Genomic DNA, 24,806 nt, shown 5'->3' on the forward strand with positions numbered 1-24,806 from the left:
GAAAAATAGATTTTCTTTTTCATTCTTTTGGTAACAGAGGCTATTTTAGTTTTTGTATTTGTTTAATTTTTAAACTCTTAGTAGTTTTGATTTTTTTTTATATATTTTTAAATTTAAATAGTTTATTTATTTAAAAACTCACTAGTGTTAACAGAGAAAAAAAAATTATTTATGTTTGAAAATAAGTTTCATGAAGTTTAACTTTTGTTACATTGGAAATGGGAGAAAGAGATTTTGTGGTTTTTATTGTCAATCACGATTATCTCCCAAAAGAAGGTGAGATTGAACTTAAAGTTGGGGATGAATGCTATGTTAAAAAGCCAGTAGAAAATCCTTATGGTTTGTTGGAAGGAGTGAATATACGAACAAAAGCAAGTGGTCGATTTCCCGGAAAATATTGCTCTATTGTTAATGAAAACACACCACCACCACGACCATCTAAACCAAAACCAGGTTTTTGTATTTACCTTTTTTTATATTATTTATTTAATTTTTTTAAAACTGAACTATTGAGTAACTAATAGTTAGGGAATAATAATAAAAATAAAAATAAAATAAAACAATAAAAAGTAATTAAAAATCAATATCACTACTACTTTTATTACCAAATTAAGAGGTGATTGCAGCGGTGATTACTTGCAAATGCAAAAACCTTTAAAAAAAACCAAATAAAGTAGCTAATAATATTATTAGGGCCTATATTATATGAAACAGATAGTTTCATGCCTAAATGCAATCATCAGACATGATACAACTCAAGGTATAAAAAACCATCTAAAAATACCAAGTTGTGGTGGAACAAGTTTTGTTATCAAAACAAAACAAACAAAGAAAGAAATGAACAAACAAAAAAGTAAAGAATAAATGAAATAGTCTCTCATATTAGTTTTAGAAGTAGGAATTTACTAAATTTGCTAAATTATATAGTTTAATTTTTCGGATTGTCAAGGTTTTTTTTCTATTTTTTTTCTTCAATTTTCTAATTAAATGTAGGGTTTATCCCACCTTTAAATTCTAAACTTTTTTATTTTTTTTTATTTTAAAAGATTTAGCATAGTTAATATATATAAGTTTTACTAATTCCAAAGTTAATTTTTTCTGCTAAATTTATATTTTTAATTTATTACAAAAATCTTTTTTTAAACTTTGAAATGTAACTAATGTTACTCTAATAACTAGGAAAACATCATTTAGTCATTGTTTAAAATGTTTAATCAATAATACCCCTACTATGGGATAACATTTGTCAATTTTATTAATTTTATTGTTGGTATTTGTGTATGTTACATTTTAGAGGCTGATTCTAAAAGGTCTATTTATGCACTTTAATTGTGTAATTTATTACAATTTAACAATTCATCCATTAACACATTTTCCATCAGGAAATAATAAAAATTGATCTTTGCTGTCTAGCTTTGCTAGACAAAGGGAATAATGTCCCATTTTCTTCATGATTAACTAAAAGTTATAATGCTAATGTAACCAGTTTGAGTATGCTGGAATATCTTGCATGATCCATAACTTGGTTATGCAGTTATTTGTGATGCTAAAACAATATTTTTTGGCAATAGCTTATTGGATTGAACTTTGGCAGAAATCTCCATTTTTTACACTATCAAAACAAGCATCTTTTCTTTTTACAAATCTGCGTTCTCAAGCAATGCTTATAGATGAGATTATTGAATAAAGATATTTGTATGTAACTCACTTCACAACTTAAAGTGACTCTATAAAGCCTAGATTTTTCTCAGTATCATCAGATGAGTGGTGAGAGATTTCTAGTATACTTACTAGAAGCTCAGAAATAATTTTAGCTAGTCAGTCTTTAGTCAAGGAGAATGTAAATTTTTAGATTTAAAGAATGACCATAGTAACAACCATGGTAACCCAAAAGTAATGATTAACTGAAAATATATGGTTTAAATCAAAAATGATATAAATCAACCGAATCAACTTATAAGAATTAACAACAACAATTGCTAGTTATATAGCAAAGAAATTATTAAAAAAAAAGTAAATGATGTGGTTACAAATCCTTACTTGCTTTAGATAGAAGTAATATAATTATTTGTCCTTTTATTTATATCTTCAAATACTTTCAAAAGGTGGTATTTTTGTACCTTCACTTTCACTTAAGAATTTTATGATGCAAAAATGCATCAAGCTTTCTTTTATTAAAATACTATCCAGCTGTTTGCTTTACTTGCAATTTACAAAAAAGAATGAAAGATTAACTGTATTTGTATTATCTATTTAGTCCAGATGAGATATATGTTTTCTATAAAGTTGTGCAGCCATCTGGTTATTGAGATAAAGGGTTATGCTGAAGAAGTTTAGAACTTTTAAAGGGTTATGTTGAAGAAGTTCAGAACTGTATAGAGACAGGGCTCAATTCAATGGTCGGACATTGTCTGGCTAAAACCTCAGATTTCCGATCAATTTACAAAGTGATCAGACATTTTGATCAAGGAGAATTAAATTCTGGCATGTGATCAATTGCTATTGCCGACCACACAAATGATTTTTTTTGTTTACAACTTGACCACCACTGTTTAGATGTCTTGATAATTTAAATATTTCAGAAATGCATTGGAAAAAGAAACGTCAAGCTAAACTTAATTTAGTAAAAAAATTGAAAAAACTAAAGAATTAGCAAAACAAAAAAGAAAATAAATTAGTCTTAAAATAAAATTAAAAAAACTCGAAGTGAAAATTACTTTTTGTTACGTGTTTAGTTGCATTTGAAAAAAATTACTTTAAAACTTATATTTTAAAATTTTAATTAAAGTTACTCAAAACCCTTTTACAAATTACCTCTATTTATTATTTAATAAATAAACAAATTTTATTAAATTGTTGAAAAGTGAAATTAAATTATTAAAAAGACAAAAGTATAATATTTTTAAGTTGTATAAACATTTTTCAAAAAGTTGCAAAATTGTTTAAAAAAATAACATAATCAGGACTCGAATTAACGTAAAAAAATCTAATCGCGATTTTTGTTGTTGCTCATAACCCCTCCTCCACTTCCACCAGAGGGGAGGGGGCATTATTTATTTTAACTTATTTATAATAACACATTAAATAAGTCTCATTTTTGCATAAGATGTCATGACATTTACGTTCAGCAGTTGTAAAGTAGCTTCAGTTATAATTTACATTATTACTATTATTATATTACATTAAATCTAACGGCTGTATTTTTTTAAAATTATTGAACTTGATATAATCTTCTTTTAATTAATTATTTCATTTTCTATTTTATTTACATATTTTAAACTGTTTAAAACAACTAGAATATTTAATTTTCTATAAATTTTTAACAGTAAAAAAATTATTTAAAACTCTAACAAAACAATCTATAAATTTGAAACAGTTATAAAAAACTATTAAAAATGACGAAAACATTGTCATGATAAAATGTTAAAACTTAACATTTTCACAAAAACCCGCACAATCACAAACAAGAATGATAATTAAATTCTTATTAAGTAAGTTTTCTTATCTAAGTAACCTTATCAAATTCCCATGATATTTTTATCTATTGCTTTTTCATTCAATGTATTTTTTAATAAAAGTTAGCGTTCACTTTTTTCATTCAATAAAATAAAGCAAAAGAAAAAAATGTGTCTAAATAATAAAATCTTTTACGATCTAATACTTTTTTTGATTTTTGATTTAAGTTTTGCCATGTAATATGTGATATTAAACTTTTTCCGCAACGAGTCAGCGTCTTTTATGGCCATTTTACATAAACCACGCCCGATTGGAGTATTATAAATAACATGGTTAGATAATGAAACTGAACCTAATGTTGTTTGTTGATGAATTCGCGGGGCCGCTTTATGTTGAGCACTGCTTAAGTGCGATGCCAGTGAATCTTTTTTTATTGATATTGTTCCTGGTTTGATCCAGGTCATGGAAAACAATTTTGTTTGACTTATCCGTTTTTCAAATTGTTTACATAAATTGCATCTTAATCTTATAATTTCATTTCCATTTAAATCTTATTCTAACTCGCAATTAAAATGTTTTCCCCACTTTTTAACTGTAGATAATCTGCATTTGTGGTCCTTATTTGCATCCATTTATTGCTATTAATTTAAAATTGGCAAGTGTACTAACAAACTTTAAAGTTTTTTTTTAATAACTATTTAGAGTCTATATTGCCTTCCACTATTTTTCGCAAAATAAACTTATAAAAATATCATTAAATTTGTTCATAATGAATGAGCTAAATTGGAATAAAGCCCTTGAAAATTCGAGTTAAGAAAGTGACTTTTCAATCAATTAACTTTTATTTCTTTTTTCAATCAAAATCTTTTATTTCTTGATTCGAATAGGTATTTAATCGTTTGTTTTTTATAAATTTTTCCTTCCTTAAACAATCGGTCTTTTTCCTGCATTTGAACATTTTTGCTAATTGATTTTCTAAATCTTTTATTTTTCTTTCTTTTACTTTATGCTCTGCTTTAAAAAAAAGATTGTCGTTACAGAAGTCACTGCAGTTTTATACTGTAAAAGAACACTAAATATTCGCGAATAGAGTATCAATCTTCTAAAATAAAAAAAGAATAATCTTGAAAAAAAGAAAGATTGCGAAAAAACAAATTTTAAGAAAAAACTAATCGCGAAGATGCAAAAAGTAATTGCGATTCGCGATTGCGATACATATAATTCGAGCCCTGATAATCTTTTTAAAATTGTAATTTTTAATCATTTCAAGCTTTAATTAATAAGTCAAGTTTAAAAAAAAAAATTTTATTAAACAATCCTTTGTAAAAATAAAAAAAATGTAGGAATTAATTCATGGGAAGATTTCATTTAACTTATTCATAATTTAAAGTAATTTAAAAAATAATATTTTGAAAGATTTTCAGAAAGACACAGAAAAATATTTCAAATGTTTAAATTTATCATAAAAAATACAAACCTACTAAAAAAAATTTCAATATAACATTTAATTTACACATAATACGTGTTTATTTTAAACGATCGTTATAATTAATTTTTGATTTTATTTAAGCCTTTTATTTAAGCCTCCTTGTAAAATAAAAACTTTAAAAAAGATCAATCATTAAAAGTTATTCATAATGTAATGATTTTTTTAATTGCATTTAAATTTTTAAAATGTCAAAATAGCCGTTGTCAAATTGTAAAGAAAAGAAGAAAAAAAAATGCGTTGTCAGCTACAGCGTGAATATTTATATCTATCTGAAGAAACATACAATATTAAATTGAAACTATTTTAGTAAATAACAAAAGCCTGAGATGAAATATTCTAAATAACAAGAAAAGAAACACAACTTCACTAGACTAACATTAAATAAACTGAATGACATGATAAAGATTTCAATTGCATAACTCCGTTCCGTCAAACCGTAAAAATTATATTTAAAAAATTTGATCGGACACTGTCTGATCCAAACAAATTTTGATCGAACATTTTCTCCAGGATTTTATAAAATATTTAATTGAGCCCTGTAGAGAATAATTTTTTTTAAATTATTTTCTTGGTCTAGCATTTATAAAACTGCTAAACTGTTGTGTTTTTATAGTCTGAATGCTCCCATTGCCTGACATTAAACAATTTACTTTTCTTGTTATGTCTTGTTAAACAATAAGATTGTTTGAGCTTGTTTAAATAATAACACTGTTTGGGCTTGTTTAAATAATAAAACTATTTTGGCTTTTTTGATAGAAAAGCAGATATCAATAATGTTAAAATTAAAATTTGTAATGATGATTGTTTTTAATACCTCTGAAGCAATCGTCAATGTTTTTTCAATACCTTTGAAGCAATTGTCAATGTTTTTTAATACCTCTGAACCAATCCTGAATGTTTTTTTCCATTTATTGAGTCAAAGTATAGTCTTTAGCTCTGAAATAGTTTTAGAAAAAGTGTGTTTACTTATTCTTCATTTTGTTTGAGCTGTATTTAAAAGACAGAATTTAGGCTTAGGGATCGTCCATAAAGTATGTGTACTCATAAGAGAGAAGGAATCTGAAAATAACGTTTAAAAGAAAATAAGAGGGAGAGGGGGCGAGGAATAATATAAAAGTGTGTAAGCTCTAATTCAAAATAATATTCCTAAGTAATGTTTGTTTTTCTAATTTATCCTAAATGTTAAAATAACAACTTTTAAAAAAAAAAACACAAAAAAAAACAACCCATTACCGCCTCATTTTTGTCCAAAGTTTGGCAGCTAATTAACAGAAAAGTTAATTTTATGACTAAATATCCTAGTTTGCCAACAAAAAAAAGTGTGTGCATAGAAGAAGTGGAGTAGTGTCCCCCTTTTGCTCACATCCACCCCTTATACCACTGGCCCTGAGTATAGTGGAGATGCCGAATAGTTAACCAAAATAAATTTCAAATGCTGATACTGCTTTCTAAATTAACTTTTGATATTGATTCCCTTTTTCTTTTTTCACAACTTTTCCAATTTTAAAATTCATTCATTTTTTATTAATTTAAAACTCCATTATTTTACAGATTTCAATTTTCCTATAATATTAAGGGACTTAATATTAAGGATATTCACAGAGTATACAAAGATAAGTAATTACAAATAAACAACTTTAAATTCTGAAAAATCACATGCAAAAAAATGAAGAGTGTCAATTAGATTCTTTATTAAAAAACTCAAGATGAATGAAAAGAAAATTCTAAAAAAGAGATAGGCATCATTGAAAAATCTGAACCCAGATTTAGCAACAGTATTCCATACAAGGACTGATTTGAGATTTATAGAGATAAAGAATAGAATTCTGAGTAAGAAAGTGGCAAGCACAATAAAAAGATGTGACCTTAATAGATGCTGATTTTGCAATTGATTTGTTATATGGTTTTCAAGGAAGATCAGAAGTAATAGGTAATCCTAAAAGATGAAAGGTAGATGACTCATCCAGTACATAATCCAGTTCATAATATAGAACACATCCAGTTCATAATATAGAACACATCCAGTTCATAATATAGAACACATCCAGTTCATAAATATAGAAAGATCTAGACTACTAGGATAACAATTAGCCGAAAAAAATTGAGTTTTATCTGAATTAAAGTTCACCAGCCATTAAGAGCCCCATGCTGTAGCAAAAGCGAGATCCTTTTCAAGCTCAAATGCTTCCTCCAAGCAATCAGAAAGTGTTAGCTTTTTATCAAGACAATAATAAATTGTAGTGTCATTAGCAAACAATGTCACCTTAGATGTGAAAATTTCTGGGAGATTTTTAATGTAAATTAAAAAAAGTACAGAGCCAAGGATTAATCTTTGAGGAACCCCTGAAATTACAGGACATGAAGAAGAGTGCTGTCCATCGAGAACAACTTTAATACTACGATTGGTAAGGAAGGATTCAATAATCTTAAAGATGTTACCAGATACATCGTAAGAAGAAAGCTTATGGAGAAGACCAGCATACCAAACTTTATCCAAAGCTTTAGAAATGTCTAGAACGATACCCTAAGCCTCTTCACACCTATCTAGTGTACAATAAAACCCATCAGTTATTAGTGTTAACAAATCAGCAGTAGAAAGAGAAGATTAAAATCCATATTGGTGTTCAAAAAATAAGTTTTTAGACTCTAGATGAGAGATTGAATGTTTGTTAATTAAAGACTCAAAAACCTTGCTTATGATAATAAAAAGACTAAAGGGACAATAGTTAGACAAGTCAGATTGCTCTCCAGAATTTTTGAAATTAGGGATAACAGATGCAACTTTTCATATAAAAATTATGTTTTTGAATCTTTTTTTAAATTTTTAAATGTTTTAACTAATAAAAAACGTTAAGAAATATCATCTGACTTAATATATAGATGTAATAAAATCCTATTAATCAATCATGTCATTAATTATTGCTTTAAAATGGCTAGTCAAAAATGGCAATTCAAACTGTGACATAAAACACAAAATTAAGTTCTGAAGCTTTTAAGTAAACAAAAATAACTTTTGTAAACAAAATCAAATGTATTCTTAAAGAAAAGGTGGAAGGCCAAGGCCAAAACAATCAAGGTCAAGCCCAAAACAATGAAGGCCAAGGCCAAAACAATCAAAGCCAAGGCCGTAATTTTTAAGGCCAAGACCATGGCCAAGGCCTTAATTTTTGACCTTAAGTCAAGGTCAAGGCCAAGGACTAGCAACTCTACCCAAGGGCTATCACAATGAAAATTGCAGAAAGGGTCCCAGGCAGCTTCAAGGTAGTTATAAGTTACAAGAGGTTAGATGATAAGGTGATTCTGATAATGCAGAAAAATGAGATAATAGTTTTAAAGTGATCAAACAGTGATCAAGAGCACCTAACTGGCCTCAGTACAATAAAATTGAGTTTTAGAGCTTTACTCTCATTAGGAGATAGTAGAATGAGTTGCCTAGTCATAAAAACAGAGGCATAAGCAAAACTCATGCATTAAGTCAAGAAGATCCAGATTTGACATCCTAAACTGGAAACAATGTATTATAAATAAATCTACGCCAGCCTACTAGATAGAGAAGGGGTGGGAGGCTGGTCAACAGATGAAATTTGTTCACTTTTTAAATCAATTGAAAGTTTAAGTAAATTAAAATATTACAAATTTTGATATGTTGAAAAACCATTTTAAAAATGTTTATTTTATTGTTTGATTACTTATTATCTTTTTTTTATTTTTAAATTTTTCTTTCTTTCTTTTTGGTAATTTATTCTTTTGTTTTTTTTAGATCCCAACCGTTCAAAATTTTTTAATATATCAAACCATCATATTGAAAAAGTGAATATAAAAAGGCCAATGTGGTGTGAAAATTGTAAGATAGTTTGAAAGTATCTTGTATGTTTTTCTATAATTCATTAATTTAAAAATTTTTTTTTTTTACGATTCATCACTATATTTAGGTGATGAGTACATTTGGGGAGGTTCAAGAATTTCTTTCATGTGTACAAGTAAGAAATTATTACTAGTGTTTTTTATTTTTTATTTTTTTTACATTATATTCACTTACCCAAGGCTTCTATTTTGTATATGAAGTAAGCACTATCACTGTACCACTACTATATAATTTATGCTAGAAGTTTGTGTTAGAAATTAATGCATACATTATGTTCAAAAAGTAAAAATTGTGACATTTGCTTCAAGCCGATGAATTTAACCATATTTCTATCCAAAGAACTTAAAAATTTGTATTTTTACATATAAAATATAGAGATATAAATTAAATTTTCCAGAGTGTTTGCGCTGTACTCATATTGGATGCCATCGAGTTTTTCAAAAAGAATGTTTGCCTGTTTCTTTGTCTTTGTCAAGGGACTCTATTTTAAAGGTATTAATAGTATTTTTTCAAGAGAAAGTTGCTATAAATTTATCTCTATCAATGCTGCACTATAAATAGTTTATAAGCAGTTCTATTCAAAAAAGGTGTTCAAATTTGTGCCTTTATGTCATAGTTGACTTTTTTTGTTTTGTTTTTATAATTATAAATTTTTTTTTTCTAATGAATAAAGTAGTTAGTATAAGATATAAATTACGTAAATAATGTAAATTAACCAAATATTATGTTCAATTAAATTGAGAACAGTTTAATGACCATAATAACCAGCTGTTGTGCAGTGGTTACAGCATCGACCTTAGAATCTTAGATCATCATTGATCAAAGAGGTTTGATACATGCTTTATCCAAATAAAAGGCATTGTTAAGTAAGGTGACATAAACTTCCTTGTTAAATGGTTTTCTGTTGTGCACAGTGGGATGCTTCCATACAAACAGGTGGCAATAAATGAAATCTTTTTTGAAAGTTAAAACTTTCAGTGTTGTTTTGAAGTGTATACTGTAGCTGACTCCCAGAAAACATTTGATAAAATTTAGTTCAAATTTGACTGAAAGATTAAGCCTTAAAGTTAAAAATTTGCAATATTTCCAGTATGTGGAAAAATTTAATGAAATAAAATTTTTACTTTCTTTTAAAAAATTTGTTTTCTGAGCTAGTATTTTGAGTGTTATTATGGTACTTAATTTCCAGAAAAGATTTATCAAACTTGAATTAGGTATAGCATAAAAATTAAAAAAAAAAAGTTAAAGAAATTTGAAATTAATTTTTTTACATAATTATATTTAAGTACATATCAAGAATTCTGTTAATAATATCAAGTCTTAATCATCATCTTCTTCTGTTTTCAACTCCTCTTCAGTGATTTTCTCTATAATGACATCATGATTAATAATTTCATCACATTTTTTAAGTCTTTCATTATGTTGTCCGTGTCAATTCTTGCTCTAGTTGTGGTATTATCAGTGTCTTAATAAATAAACATACTTTTCACAGCTTCAGGTAGTGTAGTCTTGGGCTTATATTAAGCAAGCAATAAATACTTCTGACCCAATTATTGTTAGCTAAAACGAAATTTTAGCTAACAATAAGGAACAAATAATTGGGTCAGAAGTATTTATTGCTTGCTTAAATACATCAAATGAGTTGGATTTTCTTGAATTTTTTCTGGCATAATTTTCATGATCTCTGAAATAGAACTTGTTTCTACACTTTAAAGCTTCTTCCTCTAATGTAACAACTGCAAGTGGTAAATTTAAAATGATATATATTTTTTTAATGTTAACTCACCTCCCCAAGACCATGAAGGCCACTACTATCAAGCAGGCTACTTTATTTGTGGTTACAAACCTCTCTCAAATCCATAACTCTGAAACACAATCCTTGATAAACAAGGCTGCTGCGCAGAGAAACAAGTTGTATCATCATATCAGCACCATGTGCAAGGATTTTGTAAATTGAAGCAGGAATTTTATACCAAATGTTATTACAATTGATTGTAATAAGAATGTTGTTAAATCTTATTATCAAATTTTTATCTATACTGAGAACTTCACTAACAATGCTGAATTTGAAAATGCATTACGACAGACATTGCCCATTGTGCTGGTTCCTGCTTCTTCAGATCTTGGCATGTCCACCTTGAGTCCAAATGCATCATACATTTTTTTAATCAACTTTTTCAGCTCAATGTACTTATCCATGAACTTTTTAGTTACTGTAAAAGTTTTGATTTCAAGTCTATAAGGTACATGTAGTAGGCATTCAAAAGACCAAGTCCAGGACATCTCTAGATTCCAACGTTTTAAAGAAATCATTTACTTTTTTACTGGGATTCGCTGCCTGTATAAATGCTTGATGTCTTTTTGTGTCATTTAATATGATATTGCTTCTGCTACCATAAGAAATCAAAAATTTTGATGAGCACATTTTACAAAATACTTTTGTGTCATCATCCTTAATCATCAATTCTTCATCATCACTTCTTTAATAAAGTCAAATACTTTTAAATTCCATGAGGTTTTTCTTTTCTTAAAAATTTAAATTTTTTTGTTTGGTTATGTTAATTCTTAGTTTCGAATCCAGTTATAAATAAAAAACAATAAATGTCTGCATTTGCTTAAAAATTAAATTTTTTCATTCTAATTTCGATTAATGTAACAAAAATTTAAATTATTTTTGAAAAATTAAATTTTAAAAAAAGTCTTGAAATTAAAATTAAATAATAATGTTGTTCATCAATGTAGTTGGTTTGTTATAGCAAATTACATTTTTAAAATAACTTATATCAATCAAACAGTAAATCAAAATTACATTCATTAAGTGGTTATTTTATTAGTTAAAGTAAAAAGTTTTCTTTGTGAGACTTTATTTTTTTTAAAAAGACCAAAAAATTAAAGGATTTACCAGTCAATCGAAAACGAAACAATTACATTTTTAGGATTTTTTCATATATTTGAATTTGATTTAAAGGTAATTCCCACATTAAAAACATCATTTTGATTCTAAAAGTAATGAATTGTTGCTTACTCTTTTTGCTTCCTTATTTTTTTTTTTTGTTTGTTTACATTACTGTGAAGAATTGTTAAGAATCATTTTTTTAACTTTTAAATGTGCGTATTTATTAAACAATCTGTACATGTAAGTTGTTACTTTGTTTAAATGGGTTTCGCATATATTATATTATAAAAACATTAGTAAAGATAAGCAGCTCCAAGTTATTTATTCAAAACTTAAATAATCTTATTGTTATAGTTTATTATTTATTTTAGTTAAATTTAAATTTTATTTTTAGTTTTAGTTAGGTTATTTTTATTTTAATTTTTGTTATTTATTATTATTGTTTTTTTTTTAAGATTTATTTGCTTCTTTTAGGATAAGTTTTTTTTGTTTCTTTCTAATTAAGATAATTATTTCAGCATACTTTTAAAATGTTTATAAATATTCAATTCTTTTAATCTTATAAGCCATGGTTAAGTTTTCAAAATCAAATAGTTTTTGCGTGGTCATATTATGGCATAAAATAGCACTCCTTCCTGGCCAAGCCTGTACCAAATGGCTTTTTCAAAAAAAGAAAAAACAAACAAAAAATAGTCAGAGAAAAGATTGCTGGCCCAGCCCAAACCCTTAGTTAATGTAGCAGTAACCTTTAAGATAGTCTAAGTGACATCATTTTAAAATAGCCTGCTGCTGGACTGAAGTTCCCAGCAGCAGGCTATTTTAGAGTGATGTCAGACTGCTTATCTAAACATGCATTTCTTAGTTTCTAATTTCAATCAAAGTTTATGTACATATATATAAAAATTACCATATAAACCAGTATATACCCAGGGTTGTAAAAGTTCCACAATATGCTGGCGCATAGGTCCCAGCTACATACTAACTTGTTCATGCTTTACATGCTTGTTTTAGCACCAATATGTAAGCAATTTACTTCTATTCAATTTAGTTTTAAAATTTTAAGCTAATTTAACTAATAATAAAAATAAATTATTAATAAGTAAAGTTTATAGAAAAAATAATGTATAAATAATTAAATACAGATTTTTTGTAAAGTAATAAAAATAATAAACAATTATATTTTTATTTCAGCCAGTAACTACTTGGTCTTGTGAAGAGGTAATGGAATGGATGGTTGCTTCACACTTACATATGTACCTTAATTTGTTCAAAGCTAATCATGTCAAAGGAGTTGATCTAGCTAATGTCAATGAGCAGCATTTGAAGGTTACATCCTTTTTGTATCTTTGAATTATTTAAGATTTTTTTTTTTTTTTGAAGAAAATAAAACACCTAAAAATTGTTATTAAAATGAATTATTTTGTTTTGAGATTGTTTTGGGATTCTAGGTTGAGTAACTAAATATATTCCTTATAAAGCCTAAGAAAATTTTTTTTTTTTAATGTTGAGACACAAACAACTTATAAATTGACAACAACTATTAGAGTCAGTAAAAGTAGTTTATATAGAATTCACTGATTAAATAGAATTAATAAATTAACTGATTAAAGTTGTTTAATTCTTTTTTAATATAAAATTTAAACTTTTTAACCATAAAGCTGAAAAAAATTAAACAATGAAATAATGAAATGATTGAAATTAAGTTGATGGAACAAGATGCATTGATGCTTGCTTGATTAATGTTTGCATTTCAGTTTAACTGGAGGCTTTTAACAAAATAAAAATTGTAATTAAATGCTTTTCTACTTTGTTTTAATTTTATTTTCTTTAAAACATTTTGTTTCCATTTACCATGAAATCAAACTTATTTGCACTATTTTTTGACTAAATCCAAATAAAAAATAAAAATTGTTATTTTGGTTTTAAGATTTTATCAGTAAAACTTGTATCATATTTTTTAAATTTACTTATTTTATATCTATAGCTCTAATATTAATTTTGTTTTTGAAATAAAACAAATACAAGTTAGGCTTTTAAATTTTACTTGTTGAGATTACTTATTGTTACTTTTATTCGGTTATAATATGTTCTATAAATGGTTATACATAAAATTTAGTTAATTTAACTATTTCACCTAAAAATCTAGTTTAAATTAATTTATAAACTTAAGTATTAAAATACTTTTCTTTTTTATAGAAGAATGCCAAAAATTTTCTTTTCAAGCACATGAGATATTCTTGAATGCACAAAAAGCGTTTTTATTCCTGGATTTTTCCGAAAATATTTTCAAAATATATTTCTGGACTTTTTTCCGGATATTATTAGGAAAAAATTTTCCAGATATTTTAAATATGACCAGGATAATCTATTATATATATATATATATATATATATATATATATATATATATATATATATATATATATATATATATATATATGTATATATATATATATATATATATATATGTATATATATATACATATAAAGAAAAAGAAAAAAATCATAAAATTTATGTAAGTATAAAAATTCTAATAAATATTACTAATATTATAAGTGTATAAAACTTCCTTTATAACATTTAAGCCCTTAGTTTTAAAATGGCGATTATTTTATTAAAAAACATACAATTTAACAGTATACCACGTATCAAAAAAACAACAGTTAAACATATTGAAGTTAATGTTAAAAACAGTTAAAGGATTTAAAGAATTATTATATAATAATGAACTTAATATATTAAATTCTGTTTTTGTAAATATGTTAATTTGATTTATATACTATTTACGAAAAAGAGAGATTTTTTAAATATAAGACTGTCTGAATATATTATACTTATAACACTTAAATAAAAACAAGAAAACAATTCAAGTTTAAAATTTTATTCAAATATAATTTTAACTTTAAGGAGGAGTTATGAATAACAAAAATGCAGGGTAAGATAATACAATTTTGGAACATTTATAAACTTATATATATATATACAACCCTCTGAATTATGGTCAGCATTTGGCAATGCTGACCTACCTGCTGACCTAAAAGTGTTTGAGGTCAGCAAATAATTGTTGACCTCGTTTTCATGTTTTATGGTAAGACTTTTGTATCAAAATTTTAATGCCAACCTGATTTTGACCTCTAAAAGATTGAGGTCGGCAAATTATTGCTAACCTATTTTTATTATAAATAGTATGTATTTTTTGTGATTTGTATATATATAATTTACAAAAAATATATACTATTTATAATAAAAAGTATATTTAAAAATAATATTATTTATGATAATGATAACATAGAGATTTAAAGATATTTCAGAGATTTTTAAAGGTTAAAAAAGAAATGCAGCAAACCTTACAACTTGCTATCTACAATTTCTTGTGCATTATCAGTTATTAGCATCCTAGTTGACTCTTAAATTATTATGCAGAGTATAATAGTTTTTTGATGGTTTTTTCAATTTTGTTGTTGTTGAGCGTTCGGTTTAAAATGTTTAATGGGGTCTGGTAAAATTGCTGTAAACCTCCAAATTTTCTTATTACCTTGATATTAAGTATTTTTAACTTTTTTTATTTTTAAATAAAATAGCTTTAATAAAATGTTTTATTTTAAATATAAGATTAGAATTTTCAATTGTGTTCTTATTAAAGACATGCTTTTAATGACCCTCTCACTCTTTTTCAGTTAGTTAAGGTTGGCGCATGGCAAGTTCAAATCATCAGCTCGCTTTTTTTAAATATTTTTGTTATTTAAAATGCAAAACAAAACAATTTTATTGTTCTATAGATTTTATATTCTTTATATATACATGTTATATACCCCTTTTCCTTTAACAAATACATTATGTGTATGTGTAAATATATATTTATATATATACATATATATATATATATATATATATATATATATATATATATATATATATATATATATATATATATATATATATATATATATATATATATATATATATATATATATATATATAGACACACACACACACACACACATAATGTTTTTGCGGTAGGTGAGGCTCCTTAGTTATGGTGAAAGCAACTTAGCAAAGAGAAGTAAAACTTTGTTATAAACTCTATAATTTACTTGAAACTAAAAATAGCTTGTAGACTTTAAATTGTAATATTCCTAGCGTCAATATTACAATAAAAGTATTTAGTTTTGATCTGCATAATTTGTTAGTGCCAGAAATGGTATCCAGTTGTAAAAAAATTTTTTAACTCTTTTATAACTTCTTATTTAAATAAGAAAATGGCATATTTTAAACCTTTACAAACCACCCAAGTGTGACTTTGGGCTTTTAATTTAAGAATTAAAAAACAATTAACCTACTTGCTTGAAATCTTTTTCTCATTGCATGCGATTTGTATAATTTAGTAATTTTTTTATGATATCCATGTAGTTTTATTTAATTGTTTATAGAACATTGGGATGGGAAATGATCTTCATATAAAGCAACTCACCCAATGTTTAGATGAACTTTTGCTTGATCCACCCACTGTAAGTTTCGTTAACAAAATCTTTTAAAAATTTATGCTACTATGCTGCAGTATTTTTAACATTATTTATTTTTTTAGGCCTCAGAGTTGACAAATAACATACCTTTAAGTACAAATAATAATATAAACTGCCATAGAAGACTTTACGAGCATACATTTACAACACTTCAGAACTGTGATCTATGTAAAAAACCCATGTTTGGAATCATTAAACAGGGTTTTATGTGTGCAGGTTAGTTTTTCTTAAAAGCATGGGAATTACTTTAAATAAAAGCTTATTAGAATTTCAATTGATAATCATGTTGCTCATCAATTTTTTTTTGCATTTTGCTTAACATCAAAAGCAAACATTTTATTTTTTTTAACAAATTCTTATTGGTCTTTGCACCGCAGCAATAAGAAATAATAAACTCTTATAATATAGAATCTAGAATGCATCAAGAATAAGTCCATATAATAAAGATTCAAGAGTGAATCATACTCTTAAGACATAGATTTAAAAGATGCATCAATAATAAATCTTTATAATAAAGGTTTAAGAATGGATCAATAGTATGTTCTCATCATAGGTAATAGAGAATGCATTGATAATAAGTCCTTACATAAATTAAGAATGCATTAATAATAAGTTCTTACATAAATTAAGAATGCATTAATAATAAGTTCTTATAAAAATAAGAATGCATTTATAATAAGTCATTAACAATGCATTAATGGTAAGTCCTTATCAAAAAGATTTGAGAGTGCATCAATAATATATCCTTATTTAAGAATGCATTAATAACAAACTCTTTTAATAAGGATTCAAGAATGCAATAATAATAAACATTTTTAATTGTTAAAAATTTCAATTTGTAATTTTTAAAACTAATTAGTTAACTTTTAAAAAAAACTTTTAAGTAATTTTGTTGTTAAGTTTGTCATGTGTTTATTTAAGATTGTGGAAAACAGTGTCATCGATCCTGTGCATTTGATCTGATTGGTCCTTGTTCAGAAAGATTATCAGGGAGAAGGCCATCTGATTCACCAGGTTAAATTTAATTTGTGTTTTTATGTTCAGTAGTTAAAGTTCATTAAAGCATTTTGATAATTATTAGTTTAACTGTAATTTAAATTAATTGTTTAAAGAAAAAGAGTATTTATAAGAATTTACTTAAGAAACTGGAATTCAAGTCAAAGTTTTCTTTTAAGTAGCTATTTCTTCCTCTGTTTTTTTTTTCAGAGAATTACAATGAAAATTTAAGAGAATTAACAGTGTTTAATGAGAAGTATTTAAATAAAATTTAAATAATAATGTACACTCTAAACAAACAAAAATAAAAAAGTATTAAGCTAAAAAAAAAATTCTATATTAAAGACTTTTCTTTTTATCTCTACCTCCTCGTACCTTGTTTCTTTTTATCTCTGCCTCCTCGTAAACAAAGAAACAAAGTTTAAAAGACTAAAGATAAAAAGAAACAAGGCATGAGAAGGTAGAGATAAAAAGAAACAAGGTATGAGGAGGCAGAGATAAAAAGAAACAAGGTATGAGGAGGCAGAGTTAAAAAGAAACAAGGTATGATGAGGCTGAGATAAAAAAAAACAAGGCATGAGGAGGTAGAGATAAAAAGAAACAAGGTATGAGGAGGTAGAGATAAAAAAAGAAACAAAGCATGACCTTGTTTCTTTTTTTATCTCTGCCTCCTAATGCCTTGTTTCTTTTTATCTCTACCTCCTCATGCCTTGTTTCTTTTTATCTCTGCTTCCTCATACCTTGTTTCTTTTTATCTCTACCTCCTCATGCCTTGTTTCTTTTTATCTTTAGTCTTTTAAACTTTGTTTCTTTTTATATTTACCCCTTATTAATTGTTTCTTTTTATATCTACTCCATTGTTACTTTTTTTATATCTACTCCATCATGCATTGTTTTTATATCTACTCCACCATTTTTTAAACTCTATATTATTCTAGATCCATCATTTTGCTGTAACTTTACTTCTGTTGTAATACCTCCTGTTATGCGGAAATGCATTGAAATGATAGAAAGTTTTGAGATACTCACAGAGAATATTTACACTAAAAATGTTCCATATATTTATTGCAATGCTCTACGTTCAGCTCTGAATCAAGGTTTCATTTTTAAATATAAACATTATTTTTGTTATAATTTACTTGCAATGTATTGTTATATATTAGGCAATACTATAATTTTATCTACTATTATCGTTTGATATAGGTTAACAGTTTATTATATTATTGGATTATTATTATTTTTGAGATCTTATATTTGATCAACAAATAATGTTTATTTAATTTTTATGTTATATTTTTTATCATTTATATTTTTTTGTAGTATAAAGTTTGATAACACTGTTATACTTTTATAAATGCTATTACAAGTATTTTGTAGCTTTATAATTTCTTTAAATAACATGATATTTTTCAAGTTACAAATATTTTAGAGTTTTTTCATAATATTGGTGAATAAATGTGTATATTTCAAGAAATACACAATAAAGTTATACAGAGGATATGCCCAAACTTATTTTTTGCAAATTAAACTTAGTTTATACTTAAAAAAGAGAAAAACAGTATTATTAAATGTGCTTTTGATTAAAGGTAGAACTATTATATCTACTTTTTTAAGCTTTTTCTTTTTCTTTTAACTTCTTGTTTACTTATTGTTACAACTTCTTTTCTTTAATGTAAGTTAACTTGAAAAATATTAGAACATCCTTCCAAATATCTTGAAAAAATTGTTATTTTTGGGATCCTCCTCTGTCGCAAGCACATTTTTGACACTAAAAGGCTATTAATCATCAATAAGCTTATTTAAAACAAATTTGCAAAGTTTTAAGTCCCTTATATTGTTTCAATTTGCCTTAGGTGCAAGGTTATAAAATCTTCTTTTCCTAGCATAATTCTTGAAAACTCATCATTTTGATTAAAGTTAATAACTAACTGGTTTCTGTGGAAAGAAGGTTTCCAGTTTTTTTTTTATTACAATGGTAGAATACCTTGCTCATATTTAACATGTCTTTAAGTTCGAACAAGTTTTTTAGACACTTCAAAGTAATTTAATATCTTTTTATGTGTCCATGATTCTGGTGTAAGTGTTAACATTTGCACTTTATGGGGATAAGAGTCAGTTACAGAAACTTACTTTTTGATTTCATACATTAAAATGTCTAGATCATGATCTTTCTTTAATTTATGGTTTGAAATGGTTGTTTGTTTGTTTGTTTCTGCTGTTAAAGAAGCTTTATCGATATCATATGCAAATGAAACCATTTTTGCAACTCTGTCTATAGTGTTGCTAAACTTTTGTTTCGCTGCAGGTATTTTGCAATGTTTTGGAACACTTTTCAATTTGGCTGGTGAAATCCCAAGCAATTTTATAGAGGTATCAGGTAACCTAACCATTTCCTCATTTTTTAATTCCCATTCCTCTTGTCAACTAAAATCTTCATCAGTTTCTACTGCTTTTTTGTAACATTTGTTGCAGAACTTCCAACCTGGCATTACATATACATTATTTTTTTGTAAAACTTTTGTCAAGTCTAGAGAAATCTTTATGTTGCCTAAAAAACAAATTTAAATAGGTTTTAAAATTAATTTAAAATTTAATCATGAATCTCAATAAAACATATTTCTACCAAATAACATATTAACTAAAATAAATGTTAGATTAGTTTTTATAGTGCTTTTTTTTACTTTCATTGTGCTTTTCAAAAGGGTTGCAACATTTTGTAATTTTTCTCTCAATTTATTTTCATAGAATTGATCATGATAACAGCATAACAGGTGATGCGGAAGTTATCGGACAAATCCTAATTTCATTATTTGAGCATAATAATTAGTTTTTGTGGTTTTATGCGTAGGCATAAACGTTCTATAAAATATAAACTTTATTATTTGAAACATAATTATTTAAAATGAGGTTAAATGCAGCTGAACGAGAATCTTTTCGAAAGCGACTAAAAATGTTTTTTGTAAATAAACCTAATATTAAAAAAAAAAAAATCGTAAATGATTTTGAAAAGGAAGGGTTTGCTCGAAGTACAATATATGATAATCTAAAAAGACTTGAAACTGTTCAATCGTTTTTTGATAGAAAGCACCCTGGTCATCCGACATTCTGGACTAGAGAAAAGAAAGCCGAATTAACGAGACTTGTCAACAATCAAAAAGGGGTCAGTCAGAGAAAAATAGGTATTAAATTCGGTGTAAATCAATCGACAATTGGTCGTCAGTTAAAAAAAATGAATATTAAATATAGAAAACGTGAAAAGACTCCAAAATACACTATAGAACAACAAATAAAGGCAAAGAAAAGAAGCAGGAAACTAGTTAACCAACTCTATAACATAAAATTGCTTCTAGTCATCGATGACGAAAAATACTTTTGTTTTTCAGGGGACAACATGCCTGGAAATTCTGGATACTACACAAACAACCAAAAAGACATGCCCAGAAAGTGTTCGTTTTATAGGAAAAGAGAAATTTCCAAAAAAATTATTAATGTGGATAGCCATATCTGACCGTGGTATGTCCGAGCCATTGTTTCGCACTTCCTAGGCTGTAGTGATCAATTTATCAATCTATATTAATGAATGTTTAGAAAAACGACTTCTTCCATTTATTCACAAGTATCATGGAGACTTTAACTATTTATTTTGGCCAGATTTAGCAAGTTCTCATTATTCTAAAGATTCTCTAAATTGGATGGACCAATATGTCTATTACGTTGACAAAGAATCCAATCCCCCAAATGTACCTCAAGCACGACCAATTGAAAATTTTTGGGGACATTTGGCACAGAAGGTTTACAAGGGAGATTGGCAAGCTTTAACAGAGCGAGTTTTGATTGATCACATTAAACTAAAACTACAAGAAATTGATTTAAACTTTTTACAGTCGCATATGAAAGGCGTCAGAGCAAAATTGAGATCAATTGCAGATGGTGGTGTTTTTTTATATAAAAAATAACATATTTTTATTAAAAGATAAATGCTTTATTTAAAAAAAATATAATAGTAGTTTGTTTTTTTATTTATAAATAAGTTATTGACGTTTTTATTTTGTCCGATAACTTCCGCATCACCCGTTATAATTTTAAATGAACTCATTTTTTAATTTAGTTCAATCAAAATTATTTCTTGCTTGCTAAATTATTTCTTCTTGCTGCTCACAAGAAAGATCTTTGAGTTAAACAAAACCTTGTTTTCCTGAAATCTAAAATCTTTGAGTTTAGCTTATATGGGGAGATAAGAATATTTTAAACAACTTTTAAAGAATGAATATCACATGTTGTTATTAAACAAATCTACTGTATATAAAACAAACCTACTTTATGTATATAAATATATATATTTTTTGAATCCATTTATTTAACCATAAAATATGAAAAATTTACAATAATATTTTATAAACTCGCATAAATAAGGTTAGGTGTCACTCATATAGTTAAAAACTAGTCAATGGAGTGACACCTGAAAAAAAAAAAAAATAACAAATAAAACACAGACAGAATTATAAATAAGAAAAGAAAAATTAAAAAGAATTAAAAAAAAAAAAAAAGAAAGAAAGGAAAATAAAGCACTAATAAATAAAAATGATATTAATAAATGCAATGATAATATAATAAAATAATAATATTAATAATAATGTGAATAAAAAATAAATAGTAACTATATCATGATAACTTTACTAAAAATTATAACTAATGATAAAAACAATGGTAAAAATAATTATAGTAAAGTTTATAACTACGACAGAAATTAATAAAATAAACATAACAATTGCAAAAATTAGGACAATAACCATAAAAACTATTACTACAATTGAATCACTATCATTATCATTATAAATAATATTAATATGACTTAAAAAACAAAGATAAATTAATGATAATAGTAATATTAGTAGAGTTAAAAAAGACAGTATAAAATTAAAGTAATAATAATTTTATAAATACAGTAATATAAAAAAAGCAATAATAATAAAAGATAAAATTAATATTCATTAAATATATACTCAAATAATGTTATGAAGAATGTTAGTAATAAAAGGGTATTTAGTTAAAATCTTTTTTTTTATAAATGGTATTATTTGGTTTCAGTGAGAAATACATTGATGTTTAATAGAGAGCTTGCCATATTTGATAGTGTTGAAAAAGGAAGTGTGCAAGTTAAAATTTTCAGTATTTTATATATTTAGGTGGGAAAAGTCTTTTACCATTAATTCTAATTTTCACATTATTACTATCAATCTTTTTTTTTGGAGGGTGAAAAATAATAATGATATTGGTCTATAGTTATTGCAGTCAAGTTTTGAGTCCTTTTTATAAATTGGTTTAACAGATGTATTTTTAAAATATTAGGGAATATACTAGTAGCGAATGAGAGATTAAATAGTTTAGAAAGTACTGAGGAAATATTATTAGCAAGAAGTTTTAGAATAAAGGTTGGAATGCTGTTTGGACCAGAAGCCTTGCCATCATTTAGAGAAAGAATAACTGATGTTATTTCATTTTTTTAAGTAGGTGTAATGAAAAGAGAGTCAAGGTTTGATGTTTTTAAATATTTATGGAAGTCAGTATGAGATGAATGAATATTTTTTTGCAGTTTTTCAGGGATTGAAATAAAAAAGGAGTTGAAAATTTCCAAGATTTTAACTGGATCATTGATAATGGTGTTGTTTGAAAATATACAAGATGTATATGAGATATCATTCTAATGTATATTCAAAAGAGTTCTAATACCTTTCCACGTAGCTTTCAAACTATTGCTATTGGTAGTAAAGTAGTTAGAAAAGTGGTTGTTTTTTTCTTCTTCGAATAAGTGTTACAAGTAAATTTCTATAGGTTTTGTAAGTTTTTTCAAGAATTAGTTTTCATGAAGATTTTTTGTTTTAAGGAACTTCTTAAATATATTGTTTTAAAAGGTTAAAATTGCTGAAGTAATCCATGGTTTAAGGCTTTGAGTTAAGCCACTGTTAATTAGTTTTTTTAATGGTGCGTGTTTGTCTAGAAAAGAGTTAAAGGTAGTAAAGAAATCTTCATATGATTTATTTGTATTACTATTGGAAACTTTGATTACTTTATCTCAGTTGATTTCCAAGTAATCATTCCTAAATAAGATGAATAAATTAGAAACTGTGGCAAATGACCCGATATTCTAATAGTTAGATTGCCAGAAAAAATATCTTTAGAAGTTGAATTAGAAAATATATTGTCAATTAAAGTACTTGAGTGATTGGTAATTCTTGTTGGTAAAGATATAAAAGGAAGAAAGTTATTTAAAGCAATGGTGTTCAAATACTCCGAGATTGAATTATCTGAGCTTGCTTTTATAAGATCGATATTATAATCACCCATTATAAAGAAGTTTTATTTTTTTCAACAGCAAGTTTTTCAAATAGAATAGCTAGATATGAAACAATAAATTCATTAATATCCATGTTAGGATGGCGATAAACACAGCCTACTATGATATTAGACTTTTTAGGGAAAATGATTTCAACAAAAACAGACTCTAAGAATTGGGGTTTATACATACGTAAATCATTTCTAGATTTATAAACTAGTTTATTAGAAATGTAAAGTAGAGCGCCTCCAAATGAAGTTTTTGTTGGAGTATATTCATAAACATATCCACTAAGAATAACTAGAGTTGTTGGGAGTAAATCAGATTTCAACTTAGTTTCTGTAATTCCAATTATACTAAATCCATAATTTATTAGAGATAAAAGTGACGTTAATTCATCAAAATGTTTAACTAATAAGGCGATATTTAAATGAAATAGAGAAAAGCAATTAATATTGATGTTTGAAGAGTTAAATTTTTCAATATCAATGTATTTACAATTGATTGGATTTTCAACTATGTTCGTATCATCATTGTCGTTGTTATTTAGCTGATAAGTAAAGTAATTATTAAGTTGATTTAAGTATCAGATTCTCGGGAGCAAGGAAAGAGGGAAAGGTCATTTGGCAGATCATTGAGATGTAATATATTGTCAATTGAAGTTTGAAGACGAAGTTCATTATCCGATATAGAACTAAAAGGAAAATTACTGTTGCAACATGTAATACAGAGCCAATAATTCATGGAAGAGTTTTTTAATAAACTAAAATCATTATTATCTAAAAAACTGCATTTCTTGTGGATTGAACTTAGGCAGTGATTGCATTGAAGTGAATGATGATTAGCACAAATAATTTTATCACAAATTTTGCAGAGTTTAGACATAATAATAAAAAGTTTGTTTAGAAATAAAGATATTGATATTAGTAAGATTATTACAACAGAAACAATATAACAATAGTAGTAACTATATAATAATATAACAATGATAAAGTTTATGATAAAAATATTAACAATATAATAATAATAACAGATAATAATAACAACAATAATAATAACAACAATCACAAAAATAGCAATAATAATAAAAATAGTGACATTAATAACAAAAGTAGTAGTAGTAATTTATAATAAAGATATAAATACTATAAATATGACTAACGCATAATAATAAAATATACAATTATATAGCTAATAATAATGTAATCAATAATATAATATAATAGATATGTAAAAAAGAAAATAA

The 24,806-nt window shown here is 25.8% G+C and overlaps 1 protein-coding gene across 1 annotated transcript in view; it reads left to right on the forward strand.

Annotated features, from left to right (window-relative positions):
• The first annotated feature begins 122 nt into the window (after positions 1–122).
• The window catches only part of LOC100210096 (phosphatidylinositol 3-kinase regulatory subunit alpha), a 124,910-nt gene continuing 100,226 nt past the window's right edge, over positions 123–24,806 (forward strand). Inside the window, exons 1-9 of the mRNA XM_065801009.1 lie at positions 123–453; positions 8,706–8,789; positions 8,878–8,925; positions 9,208–9,302; positions 12,898–13,032; positions 16,138–16,215; positions 16,293–16,446; positions 17,152–17,244; positions 18,165–18,323. Of these exons, the coding sequence (XP_065657081.1) occupies positions 219–453; positions 8,706–8,789; positions 8,878–8,925; positions 9,208–9,302; positions 12,898–13,032; positions 16,138–16,215; positions 16,293–16,446; positions 17,152–17,244; positions 18,165–18,323 (1,081 nt within the window). The 5' untranslated portion in view covers positions 123–218. The remainder of the gene's footprint in view (positions 454–8,705; positions 8,790–8,877; positions 8,926–9,207; positions 9,303–12,897; positions 13,033–16,137; positions 16,216–16,292; positions 16,447–17,151; positions 17,245–18,164; positions 18,324–24,806) is intronic.

Source organism: Hydra vulgaris, chromosome 07, assembly GCF_038396675.1.
Source record: "Hydra vulgaris chromosome 07, alternate assembly HydraT2T_AEP".
NCBI classification, from domain to species: domain Eukaryota; kingdom Metazoa; phylum Cnidaria; class Hydrozoa; order Anthoathecata; family Hydridae; genus Hydra; species Hydra vulgaris.